The sequence below is a fragment of the Octopus sinensis genome, linkage group LG8 (assembly GCF_006345805.1).
Source record: "Octopus sinensis linkage group LG8, ASM634580v1, whole genome shotgun sequence".
NCBI classification, from domain to species: Eukaryota; Metazoa; Mollusca; class Cephalopoda; order Octopoda; family Octopodidae; genus Octopus; species Octopus sinensis.
This window is the reverse complement of record NC_043004.1, coordinates 32366376-32383081: the sequence shown is the minus strand read 5'-3', so window position 1 is coordinate 32383081 and position 16706 is coordinate 32366376. Positions and strand designations below refer to the sequence as shown.

The following is a 16706-nucleotide window of genomic DNA, read 5'->3' as shown; positions in this document are numbered from 1 at the left end:
CGAGGCTCCAGCAGGGGGTGGTGGCGATCCCTGCTGTACTCTTTCGTCACAACTTTCTCTCACTCTTTCTTCTGTTGGCCTGCTCGCTTAGCCAGCGGGGTGGCGTCATTTGAAGGCTAAAAAAATGCGAAGCACATTGTGACCAGCGATGTGTTGCAACATCTGATAGCCTGGTCAGTCGCGGTGATATATATATATATATATATATATATATATGTATATTGTTATAGTGGAAATGGTACACCCCTCCCATGGGACAAGTAGTATGATCCAGCCACCATAAAGTGAGATGATTTCAACCAGTACAGAGAGTCATGTAGAGTTGTACAAGTTCTCAGTTGGAGTCAAGTGTCAGTTACATGTTATAGTCAAGTCACAATCAAGGTAGGTGGTTGTCATAGCTCAATATGACAAAGTGATGTATTACCATTCTGGTATAGAAGAGATACACCGTATCCGATACCAAGAAAATATTATGGTTACTAGAGTAGATACAACAGCTACAGTCACAACAGTGGCCACACATAGATGTGGAAACACCACATCATAACATATATACAAGTATATATATATATATGTATGTGTGTATGTTTGTGTCTCCTTGTTTTGATATCATGTGATAGCTGTAAGTAGGCATCAGTCATACAGACAGTGTATTTGTTCCTAGTCTTGCAGGAATATATGCGAGGGTTTGTGACAGAAAGGGCATCTGGCCATAGTTTATCTGCCTCAATAAATCAGTATGATCCATGCAAGCATGGGGAAGTGGATAATGGTAATGTGTGCTTGTATGATGTAATGTAACTACCACAATATAGTTTGTTCTAACAGAAAATTCCACATTTAAGTGGGGATAGATATTACCTCATAATATTGTAATAACCCCATTACCAGCACCACCTGCCTAACAAAAATATCAGGTTATACATTATTAGATACAGTTAGTTGTCACTGTATAATAAATATGGCTCAGTAATATGTGCCATGCTTTTGCTAATTTAGGGGCCTATGTAGTCATCCCTAAAGCTCATTAAGCTCAGCAGAAACAGTTAGGATGTCACAGCTGCATGGTGAATGGGCCACACCAGCACCCAACTGGTATACATTGCAGCTAAGTAGATTGAAGCAATGACAACTGTCATAAGTGCCAATTAACACTTCTGAATCTGTGTCCAACAGAGAATTCTTTCAACTACCAGGTCTTCCTTTTCCAAATCATTTTTTTTTTTGTCTGTGTTAGAGTAGCTCCTATTTTGAAGCCATTCACCATTAATCTATGTTGAATAGTTTGTTTTTTTTTTATTTGGGAAAGATTTTGCAATCATCTACCTATCCCATTTCCTGGTGAGAATAAAATATCTCTGGCTTGAGTGCTCACCTGACTGATAAGGGATTCGAGGCTTAAGTGATTTCCTGAAGTTTGTGTTGCAGATTATAATATTATTTGTATCACAGAACTTCAGAAATCTCGGTCCTTCCTTAATTATTTTACTTTTATTGAAACCACTACATACTCCAGTAAAGCCATAGCTGTGGTCCAACATGCCCAGTAAAATCAACAGCCCTGATAATGAAGTTGCCGTTGTCTGTTATTGAATAAGTCTACAGAAGGACCTCATAAAAGTTATCCTATTCATCTGCCAACCCTGAATGTGATGCATATGTGGAGATAATTGCCACTGAAGTATTACCTATGATGAGTCCAAGTTTAATAATTCTGTCACATATTCTGATGACCTCAATTACCTAATCTAGCCGACTTTTTTTTGAAAATAGAATACCAACTTCACCCATACTCTCTTACATATCTAGAAGAAGTTATCTACCTGCTTCTTGTCTGTGAAGAGCCTGGTTGAGGCTCCCCTCCATTTTACCACTTGTATACAGCACACATCCACTCATCCACATTGGAGTATTTCCTCAATTTCACCAGACCTACCTTTTGTTGTACATTAAAGATAACCATCCTGAAGTTTTGGACCCTGATAGGAAGAGCTGGAGTAGGATTTCCAGTAGTGCCTCAGTAAGCTGGAGTCAGTGTTTGTGTGTGTGTGTGTGTGTGTGTGTGTGTGTGTGTGATTCGGTATTATCAACAATAAAACACAATATTGTATTTTCATATCAACCAATTTACCAATCAGTTTCATATCAAGAGTTGAGAAAAGCCTATTAACCATCAGAAAAAACAAAAAGAAATGGTATAGTGTGAGCTCTATCAACCAATATATGACTGCCTGTTTTTTTTATGACTTACACTTACACTTTTACACTTTTACTTGTTTCAGTCATTTGACTGCGGCCATGCTGGAGCACCGCCTTTAGTTGAGCAACTCGACCCCGGGACTTATTCTTTGTAAGCCCAGTACTTATTCTATTGGTCTCTTTTGCCGAACCGCTAAGTGACTTGTAGATTTTTAGTGTGTGTGTGTGTTTGAATATTTACCCATCAGTAATCTGTATTACACCAGTCTTGGAGTCAGAACCCACCAGCTGGACATACAGTATTCCTTCTGCTATATTTCCACGGTAAATTGATGCACCGATACGCAAGTTGATCTTATAATGCATCACTATAAAATAAAGCAAAAAGAGAAAAATGTAAGATGTTATGGTTGTTATTAATTTATAATGTAATATATAATATATGACATAAGGCTTGTGGATTGGTAGAATTTTTAGAGTATTGGAGAAAATGCCATGTGGTATTTCTTCTGTTCTGAGTTCAAATACCCAAAAGTCAACTTTGCCTTTCATTGTTTTGAGATTGATAAAATAAAGAACCAGCCAATGTAACTGACTAATCCATTGATAAAATAAAGAACCAGCCAATGTAACTGACTAATCCCCTCCCTCCCAAACTGCTGGCCTTGTGCCTAAATGGAAAACAATTTACAGCTTGTAAACTTAGTCTTGCAAACTGAACAGTGACCTCACTTGTGCTGATGTCATGAAAAAAAGGCACTTAGTATACTATACAAAGTCATTGGCATTAGGAAAGGCATTCAACTGTAGATACCATGCCAAAGCAGACATTGGACCATGATATAGGCTTCTGACTTGTCAGATACTACCAAATGGCCCAACCCCTGTCAGCATGGAAGATGGACATTAAAAGATGATGTACGTAAATATAGTAGAAAAGATTAGCTGTAAATGTAGCACAGAACATTTACATAAATAAACTGCTTTTTTATATTATGAATTTTCCAGCCATGGCACAGCATTTTATAATAATAGGCACAACCTTTACAGTTCTCACCCCAAATTCTTCTTATATCAAATTTTGAGGGATTGTATTTATTTTTGTTTTTCATCCTCTTTCTTTATGATTCTGGAATGAAAAGGGCATGATGGGTTGGTTAGTGATATGGGCAATGGTTTTGTCCACTCTTTAATAGATGCGGCTTCAGCAGAAACACTTGCTCATTCCTAAGATTGATCTTCCAATTCATGGACAAAGCTGGGTCTTGCACTGCCAGTATAGTGGTCTCAGTCTTTTTTTTCTTTTTTTCAGCGTTTCTTTCTTCAACAAATCCCACCTATATTTTCCTCCAACTTCTGTTGTGACTACAGTTCCTTGTTGTGTAATGTTTCTTCATGTCCTTTTTGTACTTCTCCCTTTCTTTTTCCTTTTTTCTCTGCTTTCAATACTCCCTCATTCCTAACTGACACCAGCAAGGTTTCCTTATCTTGGGATAGGTATCTTATTATTATTATTATTATCCGAGGACAGACACCCATGCCAACCCCCCCTGCTTGTGAAGACATGTTGGGGCAAGCGAAATCGAAACCGAATTGAACCAGCCAGGATCCCTGGTCTGGTGGTACGTAAAAAGCACTATCCGACTTGTGGCCGATGCCAGCACCGCCTCGACTGGCTTCCGTGCCGGTGGCACATAAAATACACCAATCCGACTGTGGCCATTGCCAGCCTCGCCTGGCACCTGTGCAGGTGGCACGTAAAAAGCACCCACTACACTCACGGAGTGGTTGGCATTAGGAAGGGCATCCAGCTGTAGAAACATTGCCAGATTAGACTGGAGCCTGGTGCAGCCTTCTGGCTTCCCAGAACCCCGGTCGAACCGTCCAACCCATGCTAGCATGGAGAACGGACGTTAAACGATGATGATGATGATGATGATTATCATCATTATAGGGCAGCGAGCTGGCAGAATCGTTAGCACACCAGGCAAAGTGCTTAGCAGTATTTCATCTGCCATTATATTCTGAGTTCAAATTCCGCTGAGGTCAGCTTTGCCTTTCATCCTTTCAGGGTTGATTAAATAAGTACTAGTTACACACTGAGGTCGATGTAATCTACTTAATCACTTTGTCTGTCCTTGTTAGTCCCCTATATGTTTAGCCCCCTGTGAGCAATAAAGAAATAAATTATTATTAGTATTATTAATATTATTACTCTCTAAAAATTTCAGGTCTTGTGCCTTTAGTAGAAAGGTTATTATTATTATTATTATTATTATTATTATTATTATTTCTCTTTATCACATGTTTTGTTGGAGCTCCTGGAGTCTTATATGCATAGTGGGCTTGCTACCTGCAGCCTATGGTACCATGCTATCCGTTCTTTTCAGCTAATACTTCCTTGATTATTCTGGCTGTGCGAAGCAGGCAAACCTTTTGTAACAGTTCTACTGGGCACTCTATCCCAATTTCCTTTATGTTCCCCTTGATGCCCTCTGATACTGTTCCCAAGGATCTAACAATAATTGGCACTATCTTCACCTTCTTCATTTTCCATAGGTGGGCTATTTTGTTCTTACAAGGGTTGTATTTATTGTTGTTGTTGTTGTTATTATTTCCATAAAATAAATCATTACTATTTTTATAACCAGTAAACACAGGAAGAAAGTGTGATACTATGTACCTGTGTGTACCTCTATATTAACATTAGTATTTGAATATATTTTGTATTATTGACTATTATACTCTCCAATATGTGAAATATATTGTCATTACTATGTTACATACGTGTATGAATAAATATATTTATTTACATATGTAGTTATTTGGATATGTTTTGTACAATAATTATTATACTTATTAATACTGACTATAGCTACTAATACTAATTGCAGCTGCCAATACTAATCATAGCCCCTAATACAAATTGTATCTATCAATACTAATTATATCCACCAATATTAATTACAGTCATCAGTTCTAATTACATCCACAAATATTAATTATAGCCACTAATGCTAATAATGGCCACCAATATTAATTATAGCTCTAGGGTGACAAGCTGGCAGAATTGTTAGCATGCCAGGCAAAATACTAAGCAACATTTTGCCCATTTTTTCTGTTTTGAGTTCAAATTCTACTGAGATCAACTTCACCTTCCATCCTTTCAGAGTTGATAAAACAAGTACCAGTTGAGGTCTGGAATTGATGTAACTGACTTATTCTGCTCCCCCCAAATTGCTGGCCTTGTGCCAAAATTTGAAGCCAGTTTTTATTATAGTTTGAATAATAATTTTGGTTACCAGTAGTAATTATAACCATCAATACTGATTATAGCTACAAAAACTAGTTATATTCCCTATTGAAATGGCTGTCCTATACTGTCCACATGTCCTGCACGTCTCCATGCTAAGCAACTGATTGTTACAAAGAATGATGGTAGACATACACAATAACTTTAGAATTTCAGTGAAATGTTGAAAAAAGTGAAGATTTCATTGAACTTACAGCAGAAAGGTCCTGTATCAGAAGTTTCCAAAAACATCTTTACATTGGTTTCTCCCTTTGGTGGTATATATTGATCAGCATGCAGCCCCATATGAGCTCCAGCCACTGGGGAACACTTCTGGGCCTGGAATAGTAAGACAAGACAGAGAGTGAATGTGTGTGTGTGTGTGTGTGTGTGTGTGTGTGTGTGTGTGCATGGGAGGAGGGGTAAAGAGAAAAGCAAGAAACGTCAGCTGCTCTCAATGACAAGTATTTGAAACAAAATAAAAGGCATACACATTGAAAAAATATTTATGGTTCAGTCTGAGGTAGAGGAAGGACAGTGTCCCTGACAATTTTGTAGGGTCTCTGTGACTGATGGGAACTAATGGGTGCAGGTTTGGTCGTACAGCTGAGAAATTTAGTTTGCGACCACAATGGATCTGAGTTTAGTATCAATGTATGATATTCTGGACGATCTTCTACATTCTGAGTGGAATCAGTTAACAGGAATGGTCAGTTTGAGGTTTGTACCTGTTCATAGATGGTAGACTTAATCTGTTCAATTTAACTACCTGGGTTGTAGGGTGTCTTTAACAGAGCCTACTCTACTTCAAATATTCAGACCAGTTTGCTGGTTTGAGGTTATTTAATGAGGTTTGTTTCTTCTGTCATTTCCTGCCTCTTTGGAGGCTGTGAGAAAGATTAGGGGTGCTATCTTTCTTCCTTAAAGTAAGGCAGTAAAAAAAAAAGAAGATTAATTAAACATGTTTAGTGAGAGTGGTCACTAATTTAAAAAAATGAAAGCGATCATGGAAAAGTTCAGTAAATGCGCTTTTGAGAAGCATGTGTAATGGAAGACAGTTTTTAAACAAATAATTTAATTGATTAAATTATTACAAGAGCTAACAAGTAAAAAGAGTGTAGCTTGTATGTGTGTGAGTTAGAGAAAGCATTACAAGTTATGTTTGAACAATAGATTCAGTTGGAAATCGTTAGAAGCTAATAGGAATGGAGCTAGCTTAAACGAAACTTTACAGTTCATTATGAGACAGAGTTGTGGCTGATGTCATCCAGAATTTCGCAGAGCGAAGTTAGCTTAAATGAAATAGGCTGTTCAAGAGGTGACAAGTCAAGAGCCGATATAACTCAGAGTTAGCTGCACAAAGCTGATGGGAGAAAACCAAGAGATGTTGTTAGCCCACCATCTTTTCACCAATTGCTTAAAACTCCTGCTTCTCTTCATGGACAGAGAACTGCCTCTAGAATTCGTATGCACCAAGCCCTGATTGGCTGGCATATACCATAGCACAGCTGTACTATTATGCAACAACAAAAATAGCTCTCCTGACTCACTACACATGCATCATATATATATGTTTCTTTACTACTCACAAGGGGCTAAACACAGAGGGGACAAACAAGGACAGACAAACGAATTAAGTCGATAACATCGACCCCAGTGCGTAAATGGTACTTAATTTATCGACCCCGAAAGGATGAAAGGCAAAGTCGACCCTGGCGGAATTTGAACTCAGAACGTAGCGGCAGACGAAATACGGCTACGCATTTCGCCCAGCGTGCTAACGTTTCTGCCAGCTCACATGCATCATATATATATATTAAGCTTGTATGAAGCATGATTCAAAATGTATCATGCATGTATTAAATGTATATGAAACTTGTGCTGACATTCTCTCAAATAAAATAATCAGCTTATTGTGTACTATACTCGGGTGCACTACAACTTGTCAGAAAAGAGTAAAAGAGAGGAGGAAAAACAGACATATAAGCCAAGTAATGAAAGACAGCAATGATAACCAAAAATACATGCACGTTACACAGGATAAAGCACAAAAAACTAAACAGTAAAAGAGCCATAAAGAGGAAAGGGTAGAAAGACATGTCAGGAGTGGTGTTACTGAATTTCAGGATGCATAGAATTTTTGAAGAATATAGTGTCTTAATAGCTGACAACCATGCTTCAACAATTCTAAGCATGATAAATGTTTTGGGGAGTATGGGTGCGGTTCTGGTTTTTGATTTTATAAGTGCATCCATGCGTAGTAGAACTATTGAATTCAAAAAGGTGGTTAAAGTTGTTATTGGAAAGAGGGTAGATAATCTTGTGGATTTCTGTCAACTCACCTACACGAGATGTTAAAAATATGGTGAGTAACTTATGGTAGGTAATTGTCTGGTTGCACGTCTCTGGACATCTTCCAGTAGATTGAAATTCCAAACAAGATGGGATCTCAGACTGGAGATGCTGTAATTGTTAATGTACCATAACCATACATAACTTTAAACAGATAGCTGGCTGGCAATGGTCATTTTGAGAGATGCAAAAGCACCTTCAGTCTTTTTGAGTATTTTACAATAAATTTTTATTAAGCATGCATGAAACATGCTTTAAATATGCGTCAAGACTATAGCAAACTTGTATCAAACATGCACCAAACATGCACCAAACTTGCATTGAATTTATATCAACATTTATATAAAAATGTATCGAACACACCCAAACATGCTTGAAACAAACCTGAAAATCTTCATAGGTGTTACATTTGAAGCTGAGAAAACCACATTTACTGTTGATAGATTCACTAAAGTAATGGACAGCCCTCATATGGTCACAGGCCACAAATTTGGTCAAACCTACAAAAATAGTAAAGGAAAAAAACAGCCATAAAAACAATCAAAAATACATATCAGAGAAATTCAGTGGAAGCAGTGTTGTTCCTGTAGACATCAGCAAAGTTTTTGGTTATTTCTGGCATAAATATAATAAGACTTCCCAATTACACACTGCACCTATCTTTTAGCTCTTGAATCAGTAGCTTTCTGTCTGATCATACCATCATGGCATGTGTTGACAGAGTTCTTTTTGTCTTACACTCAGTCAACTCTGGTGGGCATCAGGGATCAGCTCTGTTCCCTAGTCTCTTCCTTCGATATGTCAATTACTTACACACCACTACATCCAACAACACTTACTCTAATGCAGATGACACGACCTTTCATTCCTTCTTAACTCACTCCAACCATACATCATCCACATGCAGCATAAACACAAATGCCAAACCTGCATTGATTCCATAAACAGAGACCTTGAGAGAATTCTTCAGTTGATCCATATCAACTTTGGCTTTTTTAACAAAAAAAACTCCAAAAAAACTGAAGTGATACACCTGTCATGAAAACACCACCACACTGCAGCACCACTAAACATGAGCAGCACGCAGCTTGAGGACACACAGCTACACCAAATGCTAGGCCACAGCATTCCCAAGGATCTCTCCAAGTAGAAGTATATCCTTAGTGGAGTGAGAATGGCCTTTCTCTTCAGAATTGGAAAATACTTCAGCCCCAACAACTTCTGACACTCTACAAAGCTAAGTGAGGCCCACAGCAGAGTACTGCCCCCACATCTATTACTCCCTACTACACACACATATATCCTGAACAATACCCAGAGAAGAGCCTCTCAACTAATTGCTGTTCAGTTACTAATGGACCTGCTCCAGTCTTTGGTCCACAGGCATACCGTCTCCTCTCTTTGTTTTTTATATCACTACTATAATGGAGTCTACTCTTTGGGTGCCCCCAATCCACTTGGTTTTCCACCGCTCACCAAATAAAAATTAAAGTTTACTTACCTCCCTCAATTCCATTAGTGACAAGAAATGTAACAGGATCTTTGCTACAACCTGGCTGATGATTTCCTCCATTTGGATAATAATCTACATGGCCACAAGCATCATCCATACCAAAACCTGAAAGACATGGTATTTGTACAGTAAACTACATAATCATTTATAAAACGTTTGCCACTTACTAAAATATTAAATGATTACAATTGCAGCATGGAAGGTGTTTATAAAGCTATTTAAGAAACACACAAAAACCATTAGATTCACTTCAACATTTAAATTTAATTTGTCAAAATATTTTCGTCGCTTTGAGACCACGACCTGTTCACTGACAAAACTTCGTGCTGCATCTAAATGATTACAGAAAACTATAAAAATATGAAATATTTACAGCTTACAATATTGTCAAATAGCACATTTGATGTCTCAGTTCTTTGTTAGTCAGTTAGAGATTATATAATGCTTGCGCTATATGATAAGATGACATGTTAACAGTACACTATATTATAGTAAACATATATATTCTTTTCTACTCTCGGCACAAGGCCCGAAATTTTGGGGGATAGGGTGCCAGTCAATTAGATCAACCCCAGTACACAACTGGTACTTAATTTATCAACTCCGAAAGGATGAAAGGCTAAGTCGACCATGGCAGAATTTGAACTCAGAATGAGTAAACATATATATACAGTTTATTGATACTGTACATATACAGTTTATTAATACTGTACTGTGCAATGTACTACTCTGTGCAAGATACCAGTAAACCAGTTTGGTGGCCGTGGGAATTTGAAGTTCCTGAAATGTGATTATAAGAGGTTCCCGGTCGTCAGTGTTTGAAAAGTTGGTGTTGTACCTGTATGGCAAATATTCTTTCTGGTGCTGGTGTTATGTCAAAATGCACCCAAAACATTCTATAAAGTTGTTGGTGAATGAGTGGGGACAACACAGAGTTAAAAGGTCTTTTCAGAGTTACTGGGGGTTCAACAACCTCTCTAGAGCTGATGCTCTAGGAGGAGGGGGAGGAGGAGGAGGTTGATGATGATGACGCTCACATGAACATGTTGACATCACCTTTGCTACGGATAATGATGATGATAATAACACTGATCACAATGTCAGAAACATTGGTAATGCTGAAATATATATCTGAGGTATATGTAGTGGATGCGTGGATGTATTAATAAATACATAAGTGCTTTGTAATAAATTAAAGATTTATTATCACTACATCAATTTGTAAGCAATGTTACACATCGCTTGTACAAAATGCATATTAAATAGTGGTTGCAAATAATACATATTAAAGGAATGCATAATACAGGATACACATTAAAGCAGAATATATTTGATGGTGTGTGTGTGTGTGTGTGTGTAAATCATGCATGACAGAGTCACCTTTCTGATTATTCTTTCGTCGTCCTCATAAATGCGTGGCGTTCTCTTAAACGTTGGTTCGGGTTCTCTCTAGATACCTATTTCTCCATTCTATTTATAACATCTCAAATAGCCAGAAAAATAGATATACCGCAAGAGTGTTATTGCGTACAGTAGGTCGCTGGTCGTCCTGTTAAACTTCGCCTGACCTGCTCGGGTCAGAGGTCGAAGGGAGACGATCCATCATTTTTTGTCAGAACAAAGAGATTCTGATTTCGCGCCTTTTTGTGCATTGGTATTTTACGACCAATGATTCTTGGGTCTGATTTCGAATCCAAGCTTGAGAAGGAAGTGCTAATTCTTACATATATTATGATATAAAATACACTCTGAATACAATTTGAAAATAGTAAAAGCCAAGAGCTTTAGAAGAACTGAGATTTGATTTTATGATCACAGAGACAATAATTTACTTCTTTTAAATTCAGAAGGTATTTTAATATTTAAGTTACCTATTTAAAATCCCCTGTGTCTAAAAAATGGGAAATGTAAACCAAATATGTGTGTGTGTGTGTGGTGTGTGTGTGTGTGTGTGTGTGTGTGTGTGATTGTGTGTGTGTGATTGTGTGGTGTGTGTGTGTGTGTGTGTGTAAATCATGCATGACAGAGTCACCTTTCTGATTATTCTTTCGTCGTCCTCATAAATGCGTGGCGTTCTCTTAAACGTTGGTTCGGGTTCTCTCTAGATACCTATTTCTCCATTCTATTTATAACATCTCAAATAGCCAGAAAAATAGATATACCGCAAGAGTGTTATTGCGTACAGTAGGTCGCTGGTCGTCCTGTTAAACTTCGCCTGACCTGCTCGGGTCAGAGGTCGAAGGGAGACGATCCATCATTTTTTGTCAGAACAAAGAGATTCTGATTTCGCGCCTTTTTGTGCATTGGTATTTTACGACCAATGATTCTTGGGTCTGATTTCGAATCCAAGCTTTGAGAAGGAAGTGCTAATTCTTACATATATTATGATATAAAATACACTCTGAATACAATTTGAAAATAGTAAAAGCCAAGAGCTTTAGAAGAACTGAGATTTGATTTTATGATCACAGAGACAATAATTTACTTCTTTTAAATTCAGAAGGTATTTTAATATTTAAGTTACCTATTTAAAATCCCCTGTGTCTAAAAAATGGGAAATGTAAACCAAATATGTGTGTGTGTGTGTGTGTGTGTGTGTGTGTGTGTGTGTGTGTGATTGTGTGTGTGTGATTGTGTGTGTGTGTGTGTGTTTTATTAGTGGTGATGGTGGTGATTGTGGTGCTGTTTAAATCCAGGCCATCTTTAATCAAGCAGATCTATGATCAAAGACACTCAAACTGTGACCATCACATTTGTTTCCTCAGATATAATGAATCTTATTTATAACAGTGGAAGTGCAAAGGCCCAGTTAGGGCAGTGGACTCGCAGTCAGGATCACGGTTTTGATTCCCAGACCAAGCGTTGTGAGTGTTTATTGAGCAAAAACACCTAAGGCTCCACGAGGCTCTGACAGGGGGTGGTGGTGAACCCTGTTGTATTCTTTCATGACAACTTTCTCTCACTCTTTCTTCCTGTTTCTGTTGTACCTGTATTTCAAAGGACCAGCCTTGTCACACTCTGTGTCACGCTGAATCTCCCCGAGAACTACGTTAAGGGTACACGTATCTGTGGAGTGCTCTGCCACTTGCACATTAATTGCACGGAACAGGCTGTTCCGTTGGTCGGATCAACTGGAACCCTCGTCGTTGTAACCAATGGAGTGCCATGATGAATTTTAATAAATAAGGATATGATATGAGGTTGATTTGGCTATTATTTATTATAAGTCAAGCAAGCGGTGCTTGTGAGTTAGTGTCTCAGTATGTGTATGTCTGCATGCATGTGTGAGTGTGCATGTGTGTGTGTGGGTGTGTGTGGGTGTGTGGGTGTGTTTGTGTGTGTGTGTGTGTGTGTGTGTGTGTGTGTGTGTGTCTGTGTGTGTGTGTGTGTGTGCATGTGCATGTGTGTATGATGGTGATGTAGGTGCCTCAAAGAAAAGTACTTCTTACCTAAACGTAAAATGTTCCGTGCATCACTGTGAATTGTGTCCACAAAAGTAGCATCTGAAGAGTCCAGCCTTACCATTTTAGGAGTTCCTTCAAAATAGGGTCCAGCAGGGTCAAGACCTGGGGGAAAACAAGAATGAATAACAACAGTGATAGTGGTCAATAAACTTCAATTAGATATGATAGTCGTTAGACCTGTCAAGACATATACATCATTTACAAATTTATTCATAGACACACTGCCTCAGTACATTAATTAATATACGAATATCTACATTTATAAATATATACAAATATATATATATGCATACATGCATACATACATATATACATATATACATACATGCATGCATGCATTCATGCTTTCATGCATTTCATCTATGTATGTATGCATGCATGCATGCATGCACACATACATACATACATACATACATACGTACATACGTACATACATACGTACATACATACATACATACATATGTACATACGTACATTCGTACATATGTACATACGTACATACATACATACATACATACATGCATGCATGCATGCATGCATGCATACATACATACATACATACATACATGCATACATACATACATACGTACGTACATACGTACGTACATACATAAATACATACATACATACATACATACATGCATGCATGCATGCGTGCATACATATACATACATACGTACATACGTACATACATACATACGTACGTACATACGTACATACATACATACATACATACATACGTACATATGTACATACGTACATACATACATACATACATACATACGTATGTACGTACGTACGTACATACATACATACATACATACATACATACATACATACATACATACATACATACATATAATGTATTAATTGTTTTTTTGGAGCCAAAACAGTGTAAGTTAGTGGAACCACTAGTATTAATACTGATTTCAAATTCTGGCACAAGGCCAGTAATTTCGAGGGAGGGGCTAAGTTGATTACATCGACCTCAGTGCTCAACTGGTACTTACTTCATCAACCATAAAGGGATGAAAGGCAAAGTTGACCTCAGTGGAATTTGAACTTAGAGCATAGACGCAGACAAAGCACTGCTAAGCATTTTACCAGGCATGCTATAACAATTCTGCCAGCTCACAGCCAACCTACTAGAATTAATATTACCATCATCAATAATACCACTGATAAATATTTAATTACCACCACCACACTATCTGTAGTACCTCATGAGACTCACTGTCACTATCAGCACCATCACCAGCAGATACTGACCTGTTATGCGTCCCAGTCCAGGAAGTCTAGCCCCTGCATAGCCAGCAATATGAGAACCCAAGCTGTGCCCAATAACGTGGGCATCAGCTCTTTTGAATTTTGTAGTCTTCTGAAAAAGAAAAAGGAAAAGAATATATGTATGTCAGTCATTATTCAGTTTATTTCAAGATTTCTTGCCAATAGAGAAAGAACCTGTTTCTAACCTAGATCCAAGGTTCCTTCATTGGAATTTCAACATCAACAACAGGGTATTTTTGTTTGTTTGTTTGTTTTTATGTATGTATGTATGTAGTGAAGGTGTGTGGCTTAGTGGTTAGGGCATTCAGCTCACGATTGTAAGGTCGTGAGCTCGATTCCAAGCGACGCGTTGTGTCCTTGAGCAAGACACTTTATTTCATGTTGCTCCAGTCCACTCAGCTGGCAAAAATGAGTTGTACCTGTATTTCAAAGGGCTAGCCTTGTCACACTGTGTCATGCTGAATCTCCCTGAGAACTACGTTAAGGGTACACGTGTCTGTGGAGTGCTCAGCCACTTGCACGTTAATTTCACGAGCAGGCTGTTCTGTTGATCGTATCAGCTGGGACCCTCGTCATCGTAACCGACGGAGTGCTGCTCCTATGTATGTATGTATGTATGTGCAGATTTTTATGTTTTATGTATGAATTTTCATGCATATAGTTACATATCTAGACATGCTGATATATATTTAAATGATAAACTTCTGGAAAGTTTTACAGATTTTACAGTTCCACTCCATATCTTTAAGAGGTCTTGGGCCAACAGGTTTTGGGATCTGACAATATGCCATAAAGTTAGTCCCTTTATGGACAGGAAACCTAAGGTAATGCCATAAACTGACCATCCTCATTTTTAATATATATACATATATGTATATATATACAATATATATATATATATATATATATATAGATCTACATACATACATACATACATACATACATACATACATACATACATACATACATACATACATACATGCATACATGCATACATATACATGTGTGTGTGTGTTGGACAGCTTCTCAAAAATGGCAAGGCCAGGGGCTACACCAGGTTCCATGGTCTGTTTTGGCTTGGTTTCTACATCTGGATGTCCTTTCTAACACAAACCACTTCACAGAGTGTACTGGGTACTTTTTACTTGACTCCATCACCAGTACTTCTTACATGACACCAACACCCACACCAATGCTTTTTACATGGCACCTTAGTCTTAAGATCGGTTCTGTTTTGTTGGGCAGGTCTTCTCAAGTACAGCTATGCTCTGCATCTCTCAGTCCTCTGTCAACTACTTTGTAAGGTTCAGTGTTTTGTATTCAACCTTCAAGTACTTCAACTCATGGCTTCCTAAATCTCCCTCTTTCACAAAAATTGATAAATATTTATAATAAGATAGATAGAGAAATAAAAAACACAGAAAGACAAAACAACAAGTAAAAACCTGTAAAAAATAACAACAAATAAACAGACAAGTCTCATAAGTGACAAAGAAGGACAAAAATCATATGACAAACCTCTAAAAATTTAACAAGATAAGCAATTTCAGCACCGACCAGCCGAGTATTTCCAGTTGCCTGAACATATGGTGGCTTTGAGCCACTGCCCCAATCAACTATGAACACGTTCAAGTCTCCATACTTTAGAAATTCATCCTTCATATGCTGCGGGGAAAAAAATGAGTGAATTGATGTATATCGATTATAATTTATGAAGAATAAGTTTTAATTATTTGAAATGTTAAATACTGAAGGGAAAAATCCCACACATACTCAATAAAATTTGTTTCAAACATTCTAAAGAAAACTAATGTCACACACACACACATTACATATATATATATGTACATACCTGTACATATCTAAACGTATATATATATATATATATATATATATATATACATATATACATATATATACATACATATATATATATATGTATGTATATGTATGTATATATGTATGTGTGTATATGTGTGTGTGTGAGGGTGTGTGTATATGTATGTACACACACACACACACACACACACAAGATTGATTTGATTGGTATTTTTAAAAGATTGGTCTGTCTTAACAGCAGGAAATAGATGGATTAATGGATTAGCTCACTCATCTTATAAGGGTTAACAATTAGAACAGGTGATGCATTAATGTGAAGTGTCTCCTGTGTTAAGAGGGGTAACCTACCAGCAGCCAGGGTTTGAAACCATTGTCTGTAAAACCATGTACAAGGAACTTTGTCGGTTTGCTATCATTGAAATGAGACACAGTCAACGTGAGAGGAAAATCAGCACGAACTAATGTATCTTCCGCCTTGTTCAGTCTGGTATACAATCGGAACTGGGTATTGACATCTTTTCGAGACTGTGGAAGGAAGTTGATGGGTCTCCATATGCTGAAAAAACCATCAGTGCTCAAACAACCAAGCTTCCCATAGCAAGCGCTCGATCCTGTAGGAAAACACAACAAAACAATAAACACAGAAATGTAATATGTGTGTGTGTGTGTGTGTGTGTAGTGTGTGTATGTATGTGTGTGTGCGTGTGTGTGTGTGTGCATGTGTGTGTGTGTTTGTGTGTGTGTGTAGTGTGTGTGT

General features: G+C 37.7%; 1 protein-coding gene across 1 annotated transcript in view; it reads right to left on the bottom strand.

The window, feature by feature from the left end:
- Window positions 1-16706, bottom strand: part of LOC115215053 (pancreatic triacylglycerol lipase-like) — a 51303-nt gene that overhangs the window by 2931 nt on the left and 31666 nt on the right. Inside the window, exons 2-9 of the mRNA XM_029784194.2 lie at window positions 16298-16560; window positions 15629-15775; window positions 14093-14201; window positions 12809-12925; window positions 9348-9464; window positions 8231-8346; window positions 5710-5833; window positions 2444-2570 (exon numbers count right to left, since the gene is read on the bottom strand). Of these exons, the coding sequence (XP_029640054.1) occupies window positions 2444-2570; window positions 5710-5833; window positions 8231-8346; window positions 9348-9464; window positions 12809-12925; window positions 14093-14201; window positions 15629-15775; window positions 16298-16560 (1120 nt within the window). The remainder of the gene's footprint in view (window positions 1-2443; window positions 2571-5709; window positions 5834-8230; window positions 8347-9347; window positions 9465-12808; window positions 12926-14092; window positions 14202-15628; window positions 15776-16297; window positions 16561-16706) is intronic.